At 52.5% G+C, this 25340-nt stretch overlaps 2 protein-coding genes across 3 annotated transcripts in view; one reads left to right on the top strand and one right to left on the bottom strand.

The window, feature by feature from the left end:
• ACSS2 (acyl-CoA synthetase short chain family member 2) overlaps positions 1-16366 on the top strand; it is a 30385-nt gene extending 14019 nt beyond the window's left edge. The window contains exons 3-19 of one of the 2 annotated variants that reach the window (XM_072350255.1): positions 1258-1349; positions 2064-2167; positions 2439-2511; positions 3313-3388; positions 4939-5053; positions 6626-6664; positions 9232-9369; positions 9593-9763; positions 10655-10788; positions 11291-11423; positions 11803-11859; positions 11970-12050; positions 12663-12771; positions 12915-12983; positions 13629-13805; positions 14494-14568; positions 14782-16366. In XM_072350255.1, the coding sequence (XP_072206356.1) occupies positions 1258-1349; positions 2064-2167; positions 2439-2511; positions 3313-3388; positions 4939-5053; positions 6626-6664; positions 9232-9369; positions 9593-9763; positions 10655-10788; positions 11291-11423; positions 11803-11859; positions 11970-12050; positions 12663-12771; positions 12915-12983; positions 13629-13805; positions 14494-14568; positions 14782-14909 (1771 nt within the window). In that variant the 3' untranslated portion in view covers positions 14910-16366. The remainder of the gene's footprint in view (positions 1-1257; positions 1350-2063; positions 2168-2438; positions 2512-3312; positions 3389-4938; positions 5054-6625; positions 6665-9231; positions 9370-9592; positions 9764-10654; positions 10789-11290; positions 11424-11802; positions 11860-11969; positions 12051-12662; positions 12772-12914; positions 12984-13628; positions 13806-14493; positions 14569-14781) is intronic. The other variant, XM_072350254.1, reaches the window with a different exon arrangement.
• Positions 16367-17506: 1140 nt separating this feature from the next.
• GSS (glutathione synthetase) lies at positions 17507-24289 on the bottom strand. The gene is made up of 13 exons (XM_072350463.1): positions 24261-24289; positions 23997-24126; positions 23777-23922; positions 22965-23040; positions 22335-22474; positions 22133-22249; positions 21800-21880; positions 21295-21372; positions 20217-20283; positions 19492-19686; positions 19228-19309; positions 18810-18999; positions 17507-18265 (listed from the first exon to the last, which is right to left on the bottom strand). Exons 2-13 carry the CDS (start codon positions 24123-24125, stop codon positions 18142-18144), a joined length of 1425 nt encoding a protein of 474 aa, XP_072206564.1. The 5' UTR covers position 24126; positions 24261-24289; the 3' UTR covers positions 17507-18141.
• Positions 24290-25340: the final 1051 nt, after the last annotated feature.

Genomic DNA, 25340 nt, shown 5'->3' with positions numbered 1-25340 from the left:
GAGTTACGTGGGAAATGGGTGTATTTCTTTAACACATTTCAGTGTCACAGCAGCCCTCCCTCTGCTCGTGTTACTGGGGGAAGAGGAAGCAGCAAGCAGTTTCAGTTAGAATGCAGCACTGGGATTTGTGTGCCCTGGGCTGTTTGAGATGCTCAAGGTGTGAGGTTTGTGCTCCCAAGTTAGAGGGAGCCTGACGTGGCCATGGGGCAGGATCCTGTGCACAGAGGTGCATCCTGGCAGCTCCCCAGCTGGTGTTGGCTTTCATGTCCCTCCACATACCTCAGGGGACACTTTTCAAGGGGAACAAGCAGCTGAGAGTGATAGCTATTCTTCTGGGAGTCACTGATGGTGGTGCGCTGTCTGCCTTGGGGAGAGACGTGGGGAGGTGTCTCCTCCTATTCTAGGCATGGTGGGCCACAGCTCTGCCACCTGGGAGCTCATTTCAGGTTTCCATTGTTAGTCTCCTGCTGCACTATGCAGTGGCTGAAGCGTCATTTAAATCACAGGTTTTTATTTTGGTAACAGACTGTCTCCTTGAGGAACGTGACATTTCTGTTCCATCTCTGGGTGCAGCTCTTGGCTCTTCTTCACACTGCTGTGTCCAATGCCAAGGTCCCACTGAACTGGCACCTTTGTAGCAGGAGCCAAGAGCTTGTTTGTGGAGAATCACAGAGAGAATAATGCATAATTTAGTGCATTTAATGAAGTGTAATACTAATAACATGTCTGATAATGCATAATAATGCGGTAACTTAAATATACCTGCGTGCATTTGTTGTGTGACCTTGAAAAATAAGACAGCCTTTGGCATTAATCCCAGGCTATCAGAAGGTAGGTATGTAAGGGGAGGGTGTTCCTACAGGACAGCACTGGCCTGTGTCTCAGGCAGACGTGTCTGCAGGCATGTGAGCAAGGGTGTCATGCCATAAATCTCAGCTTCCTCTCAACTGTGGCCATCCTTACTGTTGGATCTGTCAACCCCTTCTTCCTCTGTCTCCTGTCTGAAGGTACCATGCATTTCCACTGCATGCATTCGATTGCTTGTAGATGTAGTGATCTAAATGGGATGGGGATCTTGGAGTAAATCATCCTACTGATGGAGAACTCCAGTCCTGGTTTGGATTTCTGGGGTTCGGTTACTCTGTGCTCAGGAGAACAAGTGAGAACATCAGTGTTGTCCATGGGGAGAGTACCTCTGAATTTACACCATTCCCTTGTAGTGCCAGCACAGTAACAAAGATCTCCTTGTTTTTCCAGGGAAGGGAATGAACCAGGGGATTTTATGAAGATCACATACAGCGAGTTGCTGCGCAAAGTCTGTCAGTTTGCCAATGTCCTCCGTAACCACGGTAGGTGGCTGGAGCAAGGGGAGTGTTACGTACTGGGAAAGCTTTTGCATACTGGACCAGCTTTTGCAGATGGGATGAGCTTTTTTGCATGGTTGGTAATCTATTAAATACAAAACACTTCATTTCTCTGTCTACTTCTACAGCTGTGGAGGAGGGTGTATACAGGTTTACTCTGCAGCGTGTTTTACACAGTTGTTTTGAGCTCTGTGGAAGCTGGTTGTTCCTTCCAGCTGTACAAGGAAGGAACTTGTGCTCAAAACTTTCTCCTCTGGGATTTTCCACCTAGCAGTGGAGCTCTGCCTCTTTCAGTGGACTGAACGTATCTGATCAGAATTCATTGCTGCACATTCTGATCATTGCAGTAAACTTTCAAGAGCAGTAAGGCTTGGAAGGCAGAACATGTGTGCTCAGTGCCCCTGGGCAGACTGGAGTTCTTTTCCTGGCCATTGCTGGCATGATGCTCCTTGCATTTCCACTGTCTGCTATGGTGCACGGGCACTGCTGGGGAATGGCAGTGGAAGTTCGTGCCTGTGGGAACTGCTTTAGCCTGGAGAGCTGAAATGTTCTACCATAGCTGGCTCAGCTCTAGCTCCAGCTGAAACTTTATTGTGTGTATACATACACTGGCTTAATATCATCAGCTTTCTTCTATAGCCTGTTCCTTGGCCTGGTGTGATCATTTTGACAAATGACATATTCATTTTCCTTCCATAGGTGTGAAGAAAGGTGACCGAATTTCCATCTACCTGCCGATGATCCTGGAGCTGGTCATAGCCATGCTTGCCTGTGCCAGGATTGGAGCCATCCACGCTGTTGTGGTAAGAGCAAGCCCTGTGCATCACTGTTTGGGAGCAGCTCTTGATTTGGGGGGAGTGAGGAAGAGGAACTGGAAGAAGCTGAAAGGATGGGTGCTGACCATAAGATGGATGGAAACTAAATGTGGTGTGTCGTAGCCCTGTCCTGCACCACAGAATGAGCTCCTCTAGCTCTTTCCATCAGGGTCTGTTGATATCATTTACCATGGGATAACAGTGCGGCTGTGGCCATTCCTTTTGTGTTGCTTGCTAACTTGGTTGTATGGTCTGCCAGTTTGCAGGTTTCTCAGCAGACTCTCTCTGTGAGCGGATCCTTGACTGCGGTTGCTCCCTCCTCATTACGGCAGGTAAAACGTGCTTCAGTGCCCATGACTGAGCTGTTTCTCTTGGCTGTCTGAAAGGTCTGTATTTTAAAAGCCAGATGTGCTTGGAATTGGAAGAGGAAGGGGCAGTGCTTCAGCTGAGCTGCTGCAAGGCGGATGTGCTGCTTGTAGCTGTGCTTGAGGACTGCTTTCCTCTTTGAATGTACTGTGAAGCATCTAAGCAGCCCGCCCACTTTGTCCTGTAAAGCATGATGTCACCAGCTGCTAATAGCATGTTTCCCAACACTTCTCATCCATGTTCCTCTTCAGAACGTGCCAGATGCTTGCAAGATGTATCGTTCACAGGCCAGCCCAAATTTCAGGGATTCCCTCTCTTCCCTATTTCAAGCAAATTCCTGTCACAACTGTCAGCTTTGCAAAGCAAGGGATCAAGAAGGTGTCAGTGTTTGCATGTAAACCCAATGCATTTTCCAAAGCTATATTTTCTGAGTTAGTGCTGTTACTGTTAATAGGTCCATGGCATGGAAGGGACCCGTTATTGTGTATTCTGGCCAAGTTGCATTATTCCCCACAGAATATTCCTAAGAGACTTTTCAGGTCAAATTTGAACCTCTCCCAGGGAAGGAATTTCACCATTTCCCTTGGCATCTGTTTCTCTAGGCTAAAAGGGCGTATTAGGAAACCTTTCCCATCACTGCTTGACTGCTTTCCCTCCTTCTGGTGCGCAAGTTCTACTCTGACCTCCTAAAGCTGCCTGTTGTTTCTAGCTGTCCCAGGCTGACTTGCCTGCAGAGCCTCTCTCACACTGTCCTTACTGTTTTGCAGATGCCTTTTATCGAGGGGACAAGCTGGTCAACCTGAAGCAAATTGCAGATGAAGCCCTCCAGAAGAGCAAAGACAAGTAAATTCAGATTCTTTTGTGAAAGGGCATTTGTTGGAATCTACTCCTAAGAAATGAGAATGTAAATTTTCATGGTGAAAATGGCCGTGACCAATGGTGGATCTCCCAGTGCTGTGGCAGGGAATAACACCTGTGTGCAAGTTGTGAGCAGTCTGACACCGTACTGTGGTGCACATTAAGATGGAGCTTAAACCTTGCCCCAAAGCCACTTGCTCAACAGTAATGGAATAAACATTTCAGCTGTGGGAGGTGGCTGTGTTGCAGGAACCAGCACTTTAATTGGCAGATACCAGTCTATGCACAGGATTGATACCTGACTCCATTTCTTTGATTGTCTTCACTGTAATACTGGTGAATCTTAAAGAGGGGCAGATATTACCATCACATTTTAAAGAAAGGGAAATAAATGTGATGAAAAGACTTTACCAGACTTACGGACACAGTCACTGTCATGCTGGAGACCACACCCAGATCCTTACACTTCCATGCCAAAGTCTCCTCTTCCAATTGCTCTGGCTTCTGCACTGACAAGACAGATGCACATCATAATAATGGATGACTTCACTTGGGGATAAAAACACACAGATGTTGGTCATGACTTCTTTGTAACCTTTTGTTTGGTAGGCAAAATATTCCTTGTGTAATAAGTAAGAATAAAGGCAACATATTTGTAGAAGAGAGTTGCTAACACTCACTGTGATTTTGCATTCAACTTGTTAGATCAAACATGCACATCTAGGGCAGATAGCCTGAATGTTCAACATTGAAACTGCTTAGAAGTGTTTTCAAGTCTTTTGTTTGTCAAAGCAGTTACATGGTAGGACAGAATTTGAACTTAAAGCTGATGGAGTTAACTGATGATGTGTTGGTGCCCTGATAGGTCAGAGACAGGATGCTCTGCTAGTCCCCACGAAGGAACACAGCCCTGCCCTTTTTCCCTGATGTATGATCTGGCTTTAGAAGTTCTTCCCTTTTCTGGAGTGCACAGCTGATCACTCCTAGGGATGGAAGCAGTATCTTGTGGGTGCTGTGGGAATCCTGTGCAGATTCACAGACAAGCAAATTAGGGATTTGCAAGGCAGCGAATTGTGAGAGATGCTTGTGGAATCCTTCCTCCTTCTTTAGGAATGGTACACGTATGGTTTACCTAATAATACCCCATTAAGTTCTGCACAGACCTTTCCTTTTCTCCAAACTCTGCTCCTGTGCTGTGGCATTGCTCGTGTCCCACAGCAGTTCATGATATGTCTGAGGTTTGCATGGCTGCATCTGCAGTGCAGATGGAGGGGAGGTGATGAGGGGTGAGATGTGTAGCAGGGCCGCCCTGTGCAGCTGTGTCCAGGCTGCCCTCCTGTTCCCTGGCTCCCAGGAGTGCCAGGCAGCAGGACAGCTCTTCCTAGTGAGCTGCCTGTGAGGGCGTGCAGGCAGCATATACTCTGGCTAAAGAAAAGCAGCTCAGGGTCTCAACTCTGCCTTCAGCACAGCCCATATAACACAAAGGGCAGGCATAGACTGAGCAGCCTCATCTAACAGCTCCTTCTCCCTTACAGGGGTTTCCCTTTGAAGAAGTGCATTGTGGTGAAGCACCTTGGACGGGAGGAGACAGCAGCAGATGGGGCGTGCAGCCAGTCTCCTCCTCTCAAAAGGCTGTGCCAGGATGTGCAGGTATGCTCTCAGAAGGCTGGGAATTATGGGGGGGGGGGGGGGGATTTTGTATTATTCTTTTTCCCCCCAGCAAATGCAGTGTGAAACCACTGCCGTGCTTCTCTCATTGCTTCTGTTTTCTGACTCCCGTTCCTGCTTTCTCCCCTGCTTGCTGTTGTTGCTTTGTGAGTGGTACAAAGAAGGGTTTCTTTGTCTTTCCCAGATCCCCTCCTGCTGCTTTCTTTAACACCATCACTAGCTGCCAACCCACAGGGCTCCTGATTGCACAGCGGGTTACAGCTTCCACAGGCTGGAAGCTCTCAGGACAAGGACGCGATATTTGCTTCTCTCTGACCACTGAAGAGTTCTTCCTTTTCAATCCTATATCTGTCTCCCATTTTGTGCAGGGAGCAATGTCTTTCCTGTGCTATAGCTGTGACAGTGGAAACAGAAGAGAGAAACGGAAGATATGTTCTTGTGCCTGGCTTCAGGCCCCACGATAACAATCACAGAAACACTGGGAATAGTGCGGTCACTGCATATCTGGCTCAAGAACTGCATCAGCTGGGGCTGGGGCTGTCCCTTGTAAATGAAACCAGGAGGGAGGATGTGTGCCAGAGACAATGGGGTTAGGTGGGGTGGAAGGAGGAGAAGGTGTCAGGGAGCCATGGCTTCCTACCAAGCTCCTGAGGCTGTGCACAGTCCTGCTGAACAGTGCAGCCAAATGCTGCCTTTGCCTTGATGGATGCTTCTGCCACCACCCAACACTAACAGCACGCTCTGTATCTTCTGTCCCTAAATGTCTGCCAATTAATTCACAGCAGTGCATGCAATCATCCCCAGGTGCTGGGGTACGGCCTGGGCAGGTAGCTGCTTGCCCAGAAAAGGGTTGTGTTTTGGGGTTGTGTTTGACAGAATCTTGGGTTCTGCTTTCAGAAGGATGGTTGGTGCACGTCTCTGGCAGTAGACTGTGTCTTTGAGTTACCTTTGTTTGTTCAGCTGTGTTGATGATACTGGGGTGCTGTGCAGCATTTGCCAGCCTGGCCATATTACATTGAGCTCATTTGCCTGTCTCTTACTTGCCGTGGGGAGCTACAAGGAGTGTGAAAAGTGGAGTTGTGTAGCGTTTCTGTGTTTCCTGGATGAGATGTTATGGTGAAGCCTATCCCTATGCTGACTGCTGGGGATGTGAGGTTATTGAACAGCCATCCAGGCAGAGATGGAGTGGGAGATGGTTTCCCCTTTGGTTCTTGTTTGGACACATTATTAGGGGTCACTTTCCCCTTTCAGTGCATTTTTACTGCTCTGTTGGCTTTTGTAAGACTATTGGGTGGTCAGTGCACTGTGTCCTGCTCTGTGCTGTTGTACTCAGCTGGCTGTGTGCAGGAGGGGCTCTGAGACCTGCCCAGAGGTGATGGGCCCCTAGAGAAGGCAAACTGGGCCACGGTTGTGCTCAGAGAGCACCTCCTGGTCTGGGCTCTGGATCAGAACAGTCTCCAGCCTGCCAGATCAACATGCAACTCTTTGCCTGCAAAGCCTCATGTGGATCCTCCTCTTCTCAACTTTCACACCCTCTTTGTGGATTTTTAACAGGAAAAAAAGTCTGAGAGCTCACAGAGACTCCATCCCAAGGTATTTACGTGCAGTGCTGTCTTTCTCTTCTTGGCACTTCTCCCTTGTTCCCCCTTTCATCCCTTTCTAACCACGCTGAATCTGCACGGCCACGCGTGTCCTGCTAACTGCGTGACCCGCAGCTGCATGTTAGCAATAGGTGCCACCCTCTGCTTGGCTGCAGACACTAAGTGTGCAGCCCTTTGCCCAGCAGCACAAGAGCAGCAAGTGTGGCTGGGATCCTGCAGTGGCTGTGATGCAATCAGAGTGTGAGGAGGTGTGTGTGTGTGCTGGGACTGCCTGGCTGCCTTCTACTTACTCTTCACAAAGGGGATGTCCAGCCCTTTCTGTTCTGATGGAAACAGATTGGCTTCTGTGAAAACACCTGGATGCATGTGAGTGTGTTTGCAAGGTGAAGCTCAGAACCAGCAGGACTTGCTGCCAGCATCAGGATGACGTTTCCCTTCTACAGGCAGTTCTCACAATGTGCTTCCCATCATCACGGGGCCAGCAGGAACCATGGGCAGCTCCCCAGGCACAGTGGTGTGCAGGACCAGGAAGCCTGCAGCCCCACAGCCCAGCCCAGCTCCAAGGCTTTGCTTGCCTGACCAAGGAGCTGCAGTTACAGGGCTTGTGTGAATTGAACACAGGCCAGCCAGAACGTGTCTTCTGCTAGAGCACTAGGAGAGCTGGGGTTTGCACACTTGGATGGGCTTTTATTAGTCAGCATCACTGTGTGACTTTTTGAGATTTAGATCTTGTCTGGTACCTTGGCATCAGCTGCCCCATGGCTTTGCTGCCTACCCAGGTGGAATGTCCGGTGATGGGAAGGTGCGTGCCAGCTCCCATCCTGTCTACATCAAGCTCTCAGATGTCCCTGGATCAGGGTGTCTAGCGCTCAGAGACTGCAGGCACCTCTATCTCTGCTATGTCTCGTAACCTGGTAGAGAAACTGTGTAGGACAGAGGCAGTATGCCCTGATGTGTGCACTGGTCTGGGTGCTGCCAAGCAGGCCTGACCGTGGGGGCTGTGTGCCATGCACAGGTCTGAGCTGTTCTGTGAGACAGAGGAAGTTTGGTGCTAAAATTTAGTGATCTGTAGAGGAGAGATGCCAGAAGGCAACAAATAGGCTGGTACGAGCTGAGCATGGATGTGTCCCATGTGGTACCTCCCTGAGAGCTTGCTGATGTACCACACTTATGGAAATTCTCTCCTAAGTAAATCCAGGTGCCATGGGGTTCTATGAGAGCTTTCAAAATGGGCTCAGCTGTGCAGTGCTGTCAGTGAAGCTGGTGTTCCTGCACCACATACCGGAGCTGTGTGCAGCAGAATCCCAGCGCCTCCAAATGGCCCACGCACATTTCAGGGCTGCAGTGCATCACTGCCACCCCGTGGCTACTCTGTGCACGGGGGTGCTCCAGCTGAGGGAATTCTGGGGTGCATCTGCTGCCCTTGGGCTGCTCTGTATAGCCTGCAGCTGTGAGCTGTTGGGATCCAGTGCGTGGAGGAGGTTCCCTGCATTGGTGAGTGCCAGGAGCAGGCAGCTGCTGTGTCTGCTCAGCCACAGAGTTCCAGCAGAACCAGAAGATCCCTGTGCTGATGTTCCCATCCTGCTTTGCTGAAGTGACACCTCACTGTTGGAGTCTCTACCTCTTGGACCAAAGGCACCTTCCAGTTCTGTTTGCTAACAAGAAATTCTTGTACGAGTGACTGCTAGAATGGGGTGGCATCCTGAGGACACTGCACAAGATATGCTACACTGTGGGCCCTTGTTCTTTCAGCTGATGTGTCCCTGGTGAACCCTCCACGTGCTGCAAGACTGGGGATCAGTGTGCCTGGCTTTGTGGAGATGAGGGCAGTGGAGGTCTGCTCTCAGTCTGAGGAGCTCAGCTGTCCCCAGGCTCCTCCAAGGAGTGGAGAGAAGATTGGGTGGAACTGGGTCTTGCACTGAGATGTCCATTCCTGAGATGGTGCCAACCAGCACAGCTCTCGGGGTGACCTCAGCCTCCATGACAGCCTAACACATGGGTGCTGCTAGCCCTGTCATAGCCTTGGCACCCTTGATGGGCAGTCAGTGCTGGGTGGTTCAGCATTGGAGGAACCACTTCTCATCCAAGATAGTTGTCTTAAAATTTGGGTATAGCAGATTTTTGGGTCTGCAGAGACAAGAAGACTGATGTGTTCCTTTGGTCTTGTGACTCCCATGATAACAAGACCCTGCAAGGTGGCTGGGACTGGAGGATGTGTGGCCGTGCCAGGGCTCATGGCTTGTTTCTTTGCAGCTCAGTGGCAGCCCATAGAGCCAGAAGGGATCCTGTTTTCTTTGAAAGTGTAGAGCAGCCACAGCTGCTCCTGAGAGGGGTTTTGTTGGTGTTGCCAGTGGTTTGGGAAATCTACTTCAGGTCTTGCAGGAACTTCTTGACTGGGAAGTTGCAGCTCTGATGCACGATTTGCAGTTCTGGGCAGAAGCTGTGCTATGAATACCTGCCTGGATAGGCCAAAAGGGGTGACAAGGTTGGAGCTGCAACCACTTGTCCCCTCTCTGTGCCTTTGTGGGGGGTCTGTTCCTAGTCTTGTGCTTTTCTCAGATCCCCTGGGATCCACACATGGATGTGTGGTGGCAAGACCTAATGAGCGGTGCCAGCACGGAGTGTGAGCCTGAGTGGTGCGACTCAGAGGATGAACTCTTCATCCTCTACACAAGCGGCTCAACTGGGAAACCCAAGGTACGTGTCCTACATAGCTTGTTGCCCTGTGGGGATGGGCTGAGCCAGAGCAACCCCCCAGTAATGGGGTGAGGGAGGCCCTGCTGCCTTGGTGGAGGGGCTGTGTTTGTCGTTGTGCTCAGTTGCTGTGTAATCTCAGTGTAACAGCGATGCTCTGCTTGGCTTGGGAGCTGAGGGCCTTGGTGGGAACATGACCTGATGGTTCTGTGCCTTCTCTTTTCAGGGTGTGCTGCATACAGTGGGTGGATACATGCTTTATGCTGCCACTACATTTAAGTATGTCTTCGATTACCAGCCTGAGGACATCTACTGGTGCACAGCTGACATTGGGTGGATAACAGGCCATTCCTACATCACTTACGGACCCTTGGCAAATGGGGCAACTAGCATATTAGTAAGTGCTGGATGGCCGTTGGGTGCCTATCCTCTAAGAAGTTATGCATGGTGGTGCTTTGCTCTGAGAAGAGAACGTTAGGATTTGCTTTTCTCCCTTGTATGATGCCCCATTGTACCATCCATGCCATGCTGTAGCATGCTGTGGTCTGTGAGGAAGGATGGTATTCCCCAAAGAGGACATGGGTTACTCCTTAGTGGCAGAGAGGATGGATAGGCTGTGTGTATAACTTCCAGGTAATTTGTTTTCTCAGATGCTCACATTTCTTTCTCTTAGAAGTGCCAGCCTTGTGTAAACAGGCATCAGGACAACTGCAAGCTAATGTGAAAGCTGGATTGGGAGCCAGGGAGTAAAGCTGTTGCTGCTGGCACTAATTTGACAACCTGCATTTAATTATTGTACCTGTATCTCCCTTGACAGTGTATGGCTGTAACTTGTATACACATCAGGAACCAAAGGCTTGGGTCCAAGATTCCCACGTGGAAGAGCAAGCAGGAAAATATGTCATGCTGGGAGAATCCTTTTTAGGGTTCTTAGTGCTGTTGGCTGTGGGTCTGTTGCTGTGTTTGGACCGATCACCCTATGCCACATGGGCAGTCATTTGGGCTGGTGGGACTGCGTCTCTGTGATAGCCACCCAAGTGTCCTCCCTGCTAGGATGTTTTAGGAGACATTTGTTAGGACACTTGGGGTGAGAGGGTGCAAAATCCATCCTGAGGAAGAAGTAAGAAGGGTCCTGAACTGGCTTCACTGTGTGGTGCCCTTGGCATGCCTCTAGGATCACACAGGGGTACAGCTGCTCTCATCTCCTCTTGCTTGAGGAAGGGCTGCAGGTCGTTGTGGGGAGGTGGCAGTGTGGAACAGCTGTGTCACTGCCCTGTCTCCCACTCAGTTTGAAGGTATCCCCACCTACCCGGACGCCAGGCGAATGTGGAGTATCATTGACAAGTACAAGGTGACCAAGTTCTACACGGCACCCACAGCCATCCGGCTGCTGATGAAGTTTGGGGAGGAGCCTGTCAAAAAGTGAGTCAGTCCCCAGGAACATGGGGGTCCCTGGCACCAGCACAGCTTCCTCTCTGAGCAGCAGTATCCCACCATATTGTCTGAACAAAACAGGCCTTCAACCCAGCGATTTGCACCCCTTCACTACCTTCAGTGTGGCACCCCAGAGCAGGTCCTTCCTTTTCACTGTGAGCTGCAGCTAAGCTTTGAGACTGCAGGTTCTCCCCTGCTACCCCACCCAGAGCTCACAGAAGGCTGTTGGGCAGAGGGCTTCTCTGTGCTGCAGCTTGGCCCAAAGAAGGGAAGGAGCAGAGGCAAGTGGGAGCTTGGAGCAGGAGGCAACAAAACCACAGGGGTTTCCCTTCCTTCCCCCATGGGAGAGAGCTGAGAAGGGACCGAATCATTGAAACACCAAATATATTTGAGAGGCCTGGGGGTTCCTGCAGGCTCTGCAGTGCCACAGGCTCACAGCTGCTTTTCCTTGCGGCCTGCTGAGCCCCTGTGAGCCCCCTCCTCTTTGCAGGCACAGCCGGAAGTCTCTGAAGGTGCTGGGGACCGTTGGGGAGCCCATCAACCCTGAAGCCTGGTTGTGGTACTACCGTGTGGTGGGAGAGGAGAGGTGTCCCATCGTGGACACGTTCTGGCAGACAGAGACGGTGAGTCCTCACCTGGGTGTCTCTGGGACTTCTCTTTTCCTTGTGCTCCCAACAGGCAGCGTGGTGTCTATGCAGGTTTCCCCTAATGTTTCTTTGGTGCTATGGGGACTAGTTGTTCTCCTTGTCCAGGAGCTTTTCCCACCATCTCATGTAGCCTGCAAGTGTTGGTTCCCCTTCTCTCCCAGAGCCTCAAACAGGCTCCATGGGGAGACCTTCTCAGAAGGGGTCCTGACAGGGTCTGCTGCTCTGAACCCTGTACTCCCTCTCTTTATCATCTCCAGCAGCTACAAAGCTTTGTGCCCAGACTCCCTTTCCTCTGCTGTACCCTTCCCCACAGGCTGGCATCATCTAATCTCATTCCTTTTGCCTCTCTTCTCAGGGTGGCCACATGCTTACGCCTCTCCCTGCTGCCACCCCCATGAAACCAGGCTCTGCTGTGAGTATTGCTGTTGCCCTGACAGGCAGGGCTCCCCATCCCTCTAGTTTGCAAAGTTTGAATGCCTGGGCTCATCTTTCTGTCTCCTTGCTGTCTGGTCCCTGTGACAGACGTTCCCCTTCTTTGGTGTGGTCCCTGCCATCATGAACGAGTCGGGGGAAGAGCTGGAAGGAGAAGCAGAAGGCTACTTGGTAAAGAGGGGCTGATCTTCCTCGCCCTACCCTTGTATGTTCCCCACAAGCTCCAAGATGTTCTGGGTAGTGTATGCACATCTCTACTTATACTGGATCCTTTGGGTGGTAGGAGCTCCTTTTACTGCTGTAACTCACTGTGAATTCTGTGCCTTGAACAAGCTGGTTAAATGATCCATAAAGGCACTTGCATGCATGAGCATGGCAGGAGGGAGTGGAGAGGCTTTCTCAGTAGCACAAGGCAGTAGCTGTCTGAGGGTCATCTCTTATGGCCACTTCTGCAGCATCTCTGTCATTGCACAGTGCTGCAAAGACTGAGCTACCTTCCACTAGCAGGATAAACAGGATCCTGAAGTGGGGGAGGTAGAAAGCAGGTATTTGATAGATACCTTGACCCCTGGAAGAGTTCTTCAGAGTAAAGCAGTTCTTTCCATGTCCCCAGGAGCTATGAAAGGGATATGCTGAGCTAGCAAGCCCTGGAACAGTGTAGGAAGTGCACTAGCTGGCCAGTAGTACTGTGGGTACATAGAGGTGATTTAGAAACACTGACCAAAGCAGAGGCTGCTTGGTTAGGAGTTGACCACTGACTCAGGTCTGCATTTTTCACTGTAGGTATTTAAGCAGCCCTGGCCAGGAATAATGCGCACACTGTATGGAAACCACCAGCATTTTGAAACCACGTACTTCAAGAAGTTCCCTGGGTACTACGTGACAGGTGACGGTAAGGCTGTCTGGGCAACGTGTGGGCGCAGAGGCCTGGGGATAGCAATTAAAATCTTGCAATGTCCTGGCCTCAGGATCCCTTATCAGTTGCTTTAAGAGCTGGCACTGCTTCCTCATGTTGTCATTTCTGGCTATTTTTAGGTTGCAGGAGAGATAAAGATGGTTATTACTGGATCACAGGGCGAATTGATGACATGCTGAATGTTTCTGGTAAGAACAACTTTTCAGTGGGAGCCACTGTGCTTCCTGATGCTAGTTAAAAGAGCCTCTTTGCTTTTATGGGCAGCATTTCCCCATGTGTGAGACTGCCCAGCAGCCTGTCCTCTAGATGGATCTAATTGCTGGGTCAGGTTTGTTTCCAGTGTTTCGGACATGTGTGTGACTTTGTGATTCTGAATTAACTCCTCCAGTAGCAGCGCACTGGAGGGAAGGATCCTTCTACAGTATCTTAAAGCAGATCCTCAGCCAGCATACATGCTTTGTGTTGAAACATGCAGTGCCAAAAGGAAGCACAGACATGTAGGCTGGACAAGACCTTGCAGTCTCTAATCCAACATGTAGCTCCAGGTAGGGTTAACATCAAAGCTGGATCAAGCTGCTCAGTGCTTTACGCCCAGAGATGGAGGTTCTCTCTCCTCTTCTGGAACTGTAGCCTGCAGGTACTTATTGCTGGCTCTGAGATGCTGCTGTACATTTTTACCTGCATCCTTTCATCTGACAAGCTAGATCTTCACCAACTAATTGTTCTGGGAGTTGGTCACGGGGCTTTTTACACTTGCACACCTCTTCTTCCTAATTGCTGGGGGGCTGCAGGCCTCCATGCAGCTCTGCAGTGCGCTGCCTCTCTGTTCCCAGGCCACTTGCTGAGCACTGCAGAGGTGGAGTCAGCTCTGCTCGAGCATGGAGCCGTCTCTGAGGCCGCTGTGGTCAGCCACCCACACCCCCTGAAAGGCGAATGCCTCTACTGCTTCGTGACGCTGAAAGATGGCCATGAATTCACCAAGAACCTGATAGATGAGCTGAAAAAACAAGGTAGTAACAGCCAAACCGTTTGGAGGCTGTGTTGCAGAGAGAAGGGCACTGTTGGGCAGGGAGTGGGGGGGTTAAGGGCTCGGGTGCTTAAATGAGGGTGCGTGTAGTCTGGGGAATGCAGCACGGACAACTGCATCAAGGTGCCCCCTCTGATCAGAGAGCACGGCTGGCAAAGACTAAAATTAGTTCTCCTGGCCTTTGGCTGCTCATGTGATGCCATCTCTACCTCCTGGGAGCTGGCAACCGCAGGGAGAACTTGGGCAGCTTTTGTTTGCATGGTGGGCATGGTTCCTGTGGCTCTCCCTGGTTGATTTCAGAACTGTTTGGTTACTTTGGGAGGCAGAAGGGAACATTTGCAAACCCGTCTCCTGCAGCCAGCGAGCACTGGCAGAGCAGGGACTGACCTGCCATGGGACTTTCTTCTCTGCAGGAACACATTAGGAGGAATCAGTCCTAGCTCTGTAACAGCAATTGGTACAGCAGTTATTGAGGTCTCTTGGAAATGGAGAGAATGAGAAGTGGAGTGCAGCTGCCTTTGGGAAGATGTGCTGAGCTCTGTGCTCTGTGAGCACCAGGCTGCCCCGGAAGCTGGGCTCTGCATGCCTGATCTCAGTAGTCCTGCCAGAAAAAATATATGCAAGATCTTCTTGTGCCTATAATGAAGATTTGTATTTGTTTTGTTTTGCAGTCAGGGAAAAAATCGGACCGATAGCAACGCCTGATTACATCCAGTATGCACCCAGCCTGCCCAAAACCCGATCAGGTAAGGAGCCCAGCTACTGTGCTGGGGAGGACAAATCAGTTCCTGCCAGTGGAAAGGAATTAACTATGCCTGAAATGTTTGTCAGGGAACAGCTAAATCCATGGTGAATGGCCATAGGGCATATATGGGATGCTGTGGGTCTGGGCGCTGACTCCTGTTAGGGATGCTGAAGAGATGTGAAGTCCTGCTTTCCTTTCATGGTTGTCCTTACAGGAAAGATCACCAGGCGGATACTAAGGAAGATTGCTCAAAATGACAGAGATCTGGGGGACATCTCCACCTTGGTAAACCCGGGCATTATAAACCAGCTTTTCAACAACAGATGTGACACCAAACTGTAGCAGCATCACGTCTCCCTGCTGAACAGAACTGTAGCAGCAGTGTCCCAATGAGCAGGTCCCTCAAGTAACCACTGTCTGCCCTGGGAAAGAAACCTTCACCTGTTGAAATTGAATGTACAAATGTTAAGAGACGAAGGAAGGCTGACCCTGGAGAGGCTGCGTCTTGCCAGCGTGTTCATGCCTTGGAGGAGCGTGCATGTCGCATCAGAGATGAGTATCATGCATCTGAGGTTTGGCCTCATTTACACAGGGACTTGTGACTTGTGCTCCTCTGTTTTCATCACCTCAGTCTTGATTTTTATTTGTTTTCTCTTGGGGGGGTGTTGATTAACTTTATGTAGTTGAGGGGTCCTGGTGTCCTTCCCTTAGTGGGAAGGAGCTGGGGGGGCAGGTTGTAGGGGAAGTGGTACTGGAGTTACTCAATGCAGGCAGGCAAGGAAGGCTCATCTGCCACTGTCTACATGCTGAGTAGGCTTCCTTTTCTACTCAGAGCTATGGGAAAACTTAAAAGCACTCTCACATTATAAGCACAACTGAATTTTAGTCTTGCATCCACTGTTTTCTAGCTTAGGTCCCATACCTGAAAGGGAATGAGACAAGGTTTGGGAGCTGCGTGCTTTAGCTGGATTTTTTAGAGCTCTTTGGTACCCGGTTCTGCTGTTGCTACCCATGTAGTGCCAGCTGGTGCATGTGTCCCAGCGTGGAGTCCTTTGCTGGCTGTGGCCATGGTCTGGATACTTGCAGTCTAGCTTATGTGGGTTCATCCTCACAGAGGCAGCACAGCCAAATGTTCCTTCTGAGGGCTGGGTTAGGTGTGTGCTGCTGGTACCAAGGGAAGCAAGGGGCCAGAGCACTGCAGAGGCACCTTTCCCACTGCCAGCCAACCAAGTGTGGTGTTACTTCTGCTTAAATCTGGCATGACTTGATGATGATGAGAGAAAACAGTAACTCCAGCCCAAGTCTGAACACCAGGAGGGTACTACCAAAGCCAACATTTCCTCATCAAATTGATTACACTGAACATCAGCCCTGGATTGAGTTGGGAAAGATACCTCCTTGTAATGTCTGTATTGAAATCACACCTGAGCCATTTGATTTCTACACTTAAACCAAAGGAGAAATGAGCTTTAAATCTACCTGTAACAGGCTTTACCTTGAAATTGAGCTGGTGTTTGGCTGGCTGGAAAGGAGGAGGTAACTCTTCCAAGGCTCAGGGCAGCTGTTGCAGGTGCTTTGCAGAGCTGCTGCCCAAGTCTCGTTTCTTGCCTGCTGCTCTCACCAGCATGGTATCTGTCTGTGACCTGTAACCTCAGTCGTGCCTGTGTCCCATGTGCCACCCACTGCTCCCTTCCACAGGATCGTGCCACTTTGACATGAGTTCCTACATCTGCTCTCCTCCTCTGTTACTATTGTTGTGTAATTTTGGCTGGAGACAGCTAGAACTCTATGCAAAATGGAATAAAAAAATCAAGAAAGCAAAACAGAAACGGGCTTAGAGCGTGTGTAGGGATAGGTGCATTGTAAATGTTTGTATGGTGTAGAGTGCAAGGGGAGACCCCTGTGCCATAGCCAGGAGCTGTTCTGGACCCACAAGTGGTGCAGGACAGACACTCATCCCTGCACTGGAGTTGAGCACTGAGGATGCTCATGTGGCTGCAGTGGTGTCAGGTGATGTTTATCTCTTTTCCCAAGGCTGTGGCTCAGTTTGTGCTGCCCCTACACTGGGCAGAGGGCAGAAGCTCCAGGGCCAGAGCCTGTGCTTTATTTTTTAACCAGTCTGCAGCCAACATCATTCCACCAAGGTGGATGGAAAGCACCGGACTGTGTGACACCCACATGTCATCAACATGCAGGATGGATTCAGGAGCAGTACCAGGGAGAAAACAGCACGTGCTGCCTCCAGCAGCTCAGAGCCCTGCTCCACTGCTTACCTCTTGCTCCTCATGGCGGCAGCTAACCTCTCTGCAAATTGCTCCAGCAAAACGCACACCCAAGGACTAAGACCAAACTATTTCCTCCTGGAGTGCATCGTGCCTCACACCTGCAGCTCAGCATTGGCTGCTCATGCTGGGCTGCAGCACAGGACACATCTCCAATGCAGCTGCACAGACTTACTTGAACAGAGCAGAAGCTGCCAGCTTGACCGAGGTACATGAAATGTCCACGCACAGGTGTGCAGCTGCCCAAAAGCCATGCTTGAACCAGGAGCTGAGCTTGGAGGGGAGGAGGACGCTGAGGGGCTGCAGTGAGCTCTCAGATGCCACCACAGCTTGTCATGTCAAATTTGGCTTTGTAGGGACCAAGCTGAGCAGAGCCAGCTCCCTGGGTGTCAAAGCAGTGAGCAAGTGTGTAAAGGAGGCTGTGCCCTTAGCTCTGCCTACAAGATGGAGTTTGAGCAGAGCCCAGAGCAGCCAGCAGCCCTGATGGCTTCACCTGAAGCTGAGGACAGAGTTCAGCAAAGGGCATACCCCCACAGCTTGCACTCAGCCTGGCTTGCAAAACATCCATCATGCTACCCCAGCTCCAGGTACAATTTAAGATACGTGTCCCTCTTTGCGCAGCTGTTCTCAGACAAAACTGACCCCAGAGCCTTGTTTAGATTCAGCATGTTTTAATCTCTGGTGGGGGTAATCAGCCTCCCCAACTGAACACCAGTCACAGACTGTGGAATCAGCTGGCAGATCAATGTTTGATTGAGGCACCTGGACCGCAGGCTGTAGGCACAGCCAGCAGGGACAGCAGGAACACAGGCATGGAGCCTCACTGCAGTCACTGAGCAGCAGAGCTCAGGATGCCTGGGTGCTTCACACCAGGAAGGGGCACTTGGTGTCAGACCTGGAGTTGCTCAGCTGAGCAGGGCTGGAGTGGAACAGGGGTGCGCTGCAGACATGAGCCCACGGGCAGCAGCACCCACTGCTCTGTTCCCATTAATTCAGGAAATCCGGGGTAGACGCATCTTGTCATCCCTCAGTGCTGGTCCCACAGTGAAGCCAAGAGAACGCATGGACATTGATGGAGGTCCGGGGAAGCTACAGCACAACAGCTGTCCATGTGCATAAGAGCATAACAAAACTGGGATTGGCAGTGAGCAGGGTCACCTCCAGCGCTGCAGCAGAACACTCCAAACCAATGCAAAACCCTTGGCTGTCTCCAGCCCATCCAACCTTGCCAGGCGCACCCTGAGGGAAGCAGTCCCATGGCAGCCCAGCCCTGTGGGCACTGCATGAGGAGCTCACACCAGGTAGGGGGTGTCCAGCACCGCCACCCCGGCTGCCACCCCACCATCTGCATGCTCCACTGCCTTCGTCCGCAGCAGGTGCCCGGCTGCCTCGTTCAGCACCAGCTCTGTGCCCTGCCTGCAAAGAGAAGGGAGCAGGGAATCGTGGTGGAGCAGAAAGCCCACAGCATTTCTCCCATCTGCAACAATCTGAGTCGTGGTTCCTGCTGGTGATGCTGCCCTTCTTTGACTGGTGGCTGGAATGCTCTGCATGGGAGCAATGCTGGGCTGTGAGTGCTGCCAGAGTGCATTTGCTTCTAAAAGTGGTAGGAGGGCTTCAATGTATAAGCTGTGGAAGCGTTCCCATGGATCCTCTATGGAGGGCTTTAAACAGAAGCAGCAGCTACTCAGGGCTGAGCATGACCACCTCCACCTTCAGCTCTTTCTGAGTGTGGCTGTGTGTTGGTAATGGGAGGTTCCTCCAGCAAATGGGGATGGGAAGCTCCAACTCCATGCAGCTGTCACACCAGTAACCACCAGTCTGGAAAGCTGCTGCTGGGCACATATCCCACCCGATGCCATCTGTCCCTATCCCTCCACCCTGGAACATCTGCCCTGCTGCTAAGATGTTCCTCTGAGACAAGAGCAGGGACAGGAACCACCCCACACTGCACGATACTCACCTGACATAGACACCGAAAATACCAAGCTCTGAGATGCACTTGGAGGCTTTTAGGGGACTGCGTGCCCTCAACAAGTAATTCACTGATGGCTGCGGCTCGATCTTGTCCATCAGGATGTAGGAGGTTCTCTCAGGGCTGTCTTTGATCCTCTGCAGGACCTGCCTGAGCTCCTCACCATACAGGTTGTTCCCTGAGGGTGGAAGACATGGGTCAGGTGCCTGCCCTGCCTTGTCAGCACTGGGACCTGGAGCTCACAGAAGCAGCACCCCCTCACGGCTGTGATTCATCCCCATAGGCACAAAGCCACTCCACCCTGCCTCTCACCCCTCCAAACCAGGACCAGGAGACATCACAGGGGATCGTGGACACAACAGTGTGAACCACATTAAAACCCAGGGGCACCCGCTCCACTTCATACCTCCTCCTTCTCGCTGTGGTTTCAGCACAAACCGCTCAGGGTTGGCGATAGCTGTGGCAGCAATCCGGTCACCCTCTTCACCCTGGGAGATAGACAGCAACAGCAAAGCATCAGTGAGGAGCAGGAGCTCCTCCAGAGACCTCTCTGAGCATGACTACCAGGGGCCTGAGGCCAGCAAAACACAGTGATGTTTCTGAACCAAGGAATTACATCATGCAGGCCAAGCGTGTGTCTCATCTTCACCCTCATTCTGATCCCACTCACCACATCCAGCGAGTACAGCCCAGCAAACGTTGCTCTGATGCGTTTGACAGCCTCGGCGTTGCCAGGGAGCAGCTTCTCCAGTGTCCCTGGGCAGCTCAGCTCTTGCTGTACCTTCTTGGTGCCAGCCAGCTGCGTGGCAATGTCGGGGCACTTCACTGCCCGTGACCTCTCCAGCAGCAGCCGTGCCTCCCAGTTCTAAGACAGAGAGAGAGCAATCAGCCCATCAGCACAGCCAGGCTTCCACCCCTTGTTCCTGCTCAGCCCTCCATGTGAGATCCCTGCCTGCTGGGATGGGGACAGCACTCTGATCCCAGCAGAGCTGCACCCACGGATCTGCCGCAGCCCCTGGAAGCGGCACATCAGGCTGCTCCGACACCTCCCCCTGTGCCCTGCCATTTCCAGACAGCAGCAAGAGCTGCTCTGTACTGTTCTCACCTGCTACTACCAGCCCTAATGCACAGCTGAGGGCAGGAAAAGGTTTGTAGTTCAAGCCTTTAAGTACGTGCTAATCTGCATTAACCTGCATTGCTCAGCAGCGACTCAGTGCTGCAGACAGGAGGTGCCCACAGGAGTGGTGGTTGCAGAAGGAAGTCACCCCCTTTCCTTACTGCAGGAGCACCACACAAGCAGTGGGGACAGGCAGCATCCCAACACCACCCAGGACAGGACCGTGGTGTGTTTCAAACCTCTGCCACAGCTTCCAGGAGCAAGCAGTGGGTGCTGACCTGCTGATCGTAGCTGCTCGGCACGTAGCCCTCCCTGTAGTACACCACTGCTACCTCCTGGCCGTCCCTGGAACAGAAAGCAGCAGCCATCAGAGCCAGCAGATCCTTTGCTCAAAGCCCAGCAGACAGGGGCTGACAGGCCCACAGGCAGCATGTGATGGGGTTTGTCCTTTCTGCTTTGCCTCCTGAGTTCCTCGAGAAGCAGCAGCTGGGACATGGGGAGCCCTGCCCTAAGCACGGTCTCCATAAGTCAGGCACTCAGCCCAGGGGGAGGTCAGGAGCTCACTGTTCAGCAGCCTCGTGTTCTTGTGGCTGGGAGGGAACAGGATCCTTATGAGGGTGACTCTGGGCAGGGCACATCACGGTACCACGCAGCCCAGCACAGCCACTGCCACGTGACAGCACTCATGGCAAGAGGAGGATGCTCCAAAGGAAGCACTGCAATGCTCTTCCCCTAATGCCTGGTGCTGACAACTCTATTCATTAATTAAACGTGGCGGAGGCCCCAAAGGTCAGAGCATGGAAAAAATCTGCCTGACAACAGAAAAAACATTGGCATGTAACCACAGCTTCCTTTGGGCTCGTGCAGCTCCGAGCATGTTAGCCTGGGGATAGGACGAACGTCACACTTGGCATCAGCTGCCTGCGTGGGTGAGATGTGGAGCTTGCTCAGTGCCAATGCTTCACTGACACGGTGCTTCCTCCTCCAGCACGGGTAACCCAGACCCAGGCAGAGCATCACGTGAAGGGTCAACAGGAAATGTATTGGTGCAAGCTTCAGAAACAGCCTGGGTGTGCTGCAGATGTGCATGGAGGAAGAAAGGGCCCTGTAGAGCTTAGAGGTTTGGGGGAAGAGAAATGGGGCTTCTAGCTGCAAAAGGCTGATGTGTGCATGCAAAGTCCCACCGCAGTGAAAACGCAATCACATAATCCCTAAGGGAAGCAGCAGCAACCTGGGGCACAGAAGAGACCCACACTCTCAGCAAGCCACTATTTAGACTCAAAACCATCCCACCGACTCCAGCTGATTGCTGTGTGCCCAATGCAGAGCCAGAGCGCGCACCTTGCTCCTACTCACACATAGAGCCTCCGGGAACCATCCAGGGAGCCCTGCTCATACACGTCCCGGAACCGCCTCCTGATGACCCGAATGTTCCTGCAGGAGGAGCAGGGTGGTCACAAGAGGCACACACAGCTCATAGAACAGCCCCATTCCCAGCACCCAGCCCATAATGCTGCAGGAAGAATGCTGAACACACCATCTTCTTCCACACTCACTTTTCACTTCCTAAAGCTTTTCTTAAGAGAAGCCAATGTTCATTCTGCTCTGTCACCCTGCAGGACAGGCTCATTGCTGGCTTCCCAGCCTGTGGCTGCAGACACTTTGCTTCCTGGGGAACCTCCTCCCTTCAGCTCTATCGTCCCTCCCCACACAGTGGCACTGTGGCCCTGCAGAGCTCCTGGTGGGGCCGTGGCTTTTCCCCAACCACGCTCAGCCTTCCAACAGGCCAAGAACCCGGGACCTGTTTTAACCTTAACCTTGCACAGGTGGCCATCTGAGAAGCAGACAGACTCTGCTTTACCTGTCCCAAAGCTCATTTTCCACACATCGCTGATCAAAAATATTCCTTTGGGACTCCTCCACCAGGAACATCACCACGGCGCTGGAAGAGACACACAGAGCACCATTAACCCAGAGCTCACTCACCAGGCTCAGCCACCACTGCTCTCTGTGATCCAGGCTGCCTGCACAGCAACCATGAGCAGGACCTGCCCTGTGACAGCACTACAGCACTACACAAAGGGGAAAGGCAGGAAGGGGCTGTGCTCTATCAGGGTCATTAACCCAACAGCATTGTCCGGGAAGTACAGCTGTAAACTAAGCATGTGCAGCTCCAGGAGCTGGCAGCACTCACCTCGGTGAGCCGTACAGCTCCCAGGCCTTGGCGATGCCCATGGCCAACCCACGGGCAGGGTTATTGGGCAGCAACCTCGCCGCCTCCTCATGCTTCCCCAGCACTCTGAGCACCCGCCTGCAGGACAGGAACGGCTCCAGACCCGGCCCCATGCACCACGGGTCTGTGCTGGGGCACAGGGTGGGCCGCAGCTGCTCCATACCCGTGCACAGCAGCAGTGCGGGAGGCGAGACCACCGAAGCTGGCAGCGATGGTGTTGATCTCAATCTGCTTCAGCGCCGGCGGGCTGGCTGCCCCGCAGTCAAACATGTAGTCAGAGCGGTTGATGCCTAAAAACACCGACTGAGACGGAGGGGAGGGAGTGAGGTGGGACCCCGCATCCATCCACACAGCAGGCGGCTCAGCACCACGCAGCTGCTCGCTCACTCCCTCCACTCTGTGAGCCCTCTACTAAGAGAACAGGGAGAAGCACAAATAATTATGACTGTATATAGCGTATATAACAAGTGATGAACAAGCAATTGCTCAGCACCCCCGACTGATGCCCAGCTCGCCACCAGCAAGTGAAAGAGAGTGAAATGAACTCCCACTGCCTTGAAAACCCCTTCCACATGATGCCATATGGCACGGAACATCCCTTTAGCTAGTTGTCCTTATTCCCTTCCCTCCCAGCTCCTTGGGCTCTTTGCTGTGGATGGCCTTGGTTCCATACAACACTGCTTAGCAGTGACCCCCCAGGCCCAGGTGAGGGGCTCCATGCACCTCTCCCTGACTGCACCCACAGAGGGCTGGGGCCTGTGGCAGCCCACCCAGCCACCCTGCTGCAGCCTACCTGTGCCAGCCCTTCCTCCAGAACCTGCTGGTGGATCCTGAAGAGCCGTGCCGTGAAGTCGTCCACCTTGATGGTGCTGGAGGGACAGCAGGACCAGGTCAGTCCAATAACAGCACTACTAGAGGCACTAGAGAATCCCTGCTGGGGATATTCCTAGCGCAGTGCGTGGGGATGTGGGAGCAAAGCCAAAGGAACATGACAGAGTTCTGAAGATACAGGGAAGGACCCAGAGGCATCCCTGTGCCTGCACACACAGCTCAGGGGCTGCAGCAGATGCTTGTCCTGCTGGGTTTCTGTGTGCTGCAGTGCCGAGTGCTTCACAGAATCATTAAGGTTGCAAAAGACCTCCAAGATGATCCACTCCAACCCCAACCCATCCCACCATGCCCACTACCCGTGTCAGTGCCATACCTCCACATCACCTGAACACCCCAGGGACGGTGACTGTGCCAACTCCTGTTTGTCCCATTGCATAACTACAGAAGTCTCCGAGCTGAACTTCCCGTGACACAGCATAAGGCAACTTAAGGCTCTGGCAGCAGGCAGCCAGCTGCCGACAAGCGCAGACAAGACCAAAGCAGGTTGCAACAGACAAGACTTGAGGAAGCCTCGGGCTACTCGAATTCACAGCCAGCAAAGCAAGAAGCCACAAGGCACAGGTAGTGTGGAGGCAGAGGTCACTGCAGGCAGCAGTGATGGCACTGTGGGCTGATGGCTGGACTAGACCATCTTAGAGGCGTTTACCAACCTTAATGACTCTTCAATGATTCCACGGCTCTGCATTCCACTAAACACAACCTGCAACACGTTACCTGGCCAAGGTGCGTTCCAGGAACTCCTTGTCCCGGCTGATGGCATCCACCAGCAGGTTGAAGTCCCGCTGCACAGCATATGCCTGCTCAAACAGGGCACGGGGCACGGCCGAGGGCAGCAACGTGAAGGGTGCGTAGCTCACCACCTGCAGGGCACAGCGGCAGCGCTTTGCTGTGGGGCTGTGCGGCTCCGGGGGGTACCAGGAGGGGCTACACGTACCTCGGAAGCATTGGGCTCCGCATCGGTGCGCATCAGCACGCCTTCCAGCAGCGCCGCGTCCACCGCCACCACTGCTGCCTGTCTCAGGGCCGCCTCATCCCTCAGCACCGCGTCCCACGGCCCGGCCATGCTGCACAACCACAGGGTCACCCACGGCCCCTGAGCAGCCCCGGCTGGGGGTGAGGAGCTGCAGTGCCTGCGCTGCCCCACTGCTGGTACCCAGCACCCCCATGAGCCCCCTATAGCCGCACACACAACCCGTACCTGCTTCCTGCGCTCCCGGGCTGCCCCGCCTTCTTGACGGCGATTGGACATCAGTCTGGCTCCATCCCTAAAAGCCAGATGATTGGCAGCAACGCCGACCTATCAGCGTGGAACAAAGCGGCAAAGGAGGAAGGCAGGGCTCAGAGCGCACATGCGTGCTTGGCACGTTGGGGGGGCAGTATCTTTTGGGCCGGCTGGTGTGGGGTTATGGGTGTTTATGTTGGGTATAGGGCGTGTTGGGTGTAGGACACGTTGGGTTTGAGATGCATTGTGTGTTGGATGCATTGGGTGTAGGACACGTTGGGTATAGGACCGGGTGGGTGTCGACCACCTTGGGTCTTGATCTTTAATGGCTCCAACCTGAGCCATTCTATGACACCACGAGCAGTGCATGCAGACTGCCCGTAATCTCTGCTGCAGCTTGGAGAAGGTTAAATGATAAATAAATAGGGCAGACACGGTAAGTATTTTGGCATGTTCCATGCAACAAAAGATGAACGACAGCAACTGGGCCGTTATCTTTATTTGCTAAGAATAGAGTCCTGCAAAGTTGAAGAGAAAAGCACTTTATGCTTGTAAATCCCTCCTCTGGCTTTATCAGAGCCTTCCAAGATGAGCTTTGTGTCCTTTGGGGTGCTGTGTCTGCTCTCAAAGGCCGCCCGGGGATCAGACAAGTGAAACTCAATACAAATCGGCTTCAGCAAGGAGGGAATAAATGGCTCTGAGCCCATGCTGCTCTTCTTGTTCCCTGCAGCACAGGGTCCATCCCCAGCAGCCCCACACCAAGCCTGTGATGCCCGCAGTGTGCCCAGGTGCTTGGGATGCAAGCAGTGCAGGGTGGGCAGGGAGAGGGCGGCTGTGAGCCAGCCGTGCTGCCGAGGCATGCAGGCATTCGATACGATGCAGCTGCTGGTGCTCAGCGCTGCCTTCCGTGCAGTGCTTGTCCTCAGTGCTCGCTTCCCCCGGTACCCTGTGAACAAACAATCCCTTCATTCTGCCTTGCTGCAGTTCCGGCTGCAGGGAAACCAGCTCATGGGGTTTTGGTCAATGCTGTTGTGTCTTGAGATGTTTGCATGCCGG

The sequence above is a fragment of the Excalfactoria chinensis genome, chromosome 15, assembly GCF_039878825.1.
Source record: "Excalfactoria chinensis isolate bCotChi1 chromosome 15, bCotChi1.hap2, whole genome shotgun sequence".
Taxonomy (NCBI): domain Eukaryota; kingdom Metazoa; phylum Chordata; class Aves; order Galliformes; family Phasianidae; genus Excalfactoria; species Excalfactoria chinensis.
This window is presented reverse-complemented; position numbering and strand designations above follow the sequence as displayed.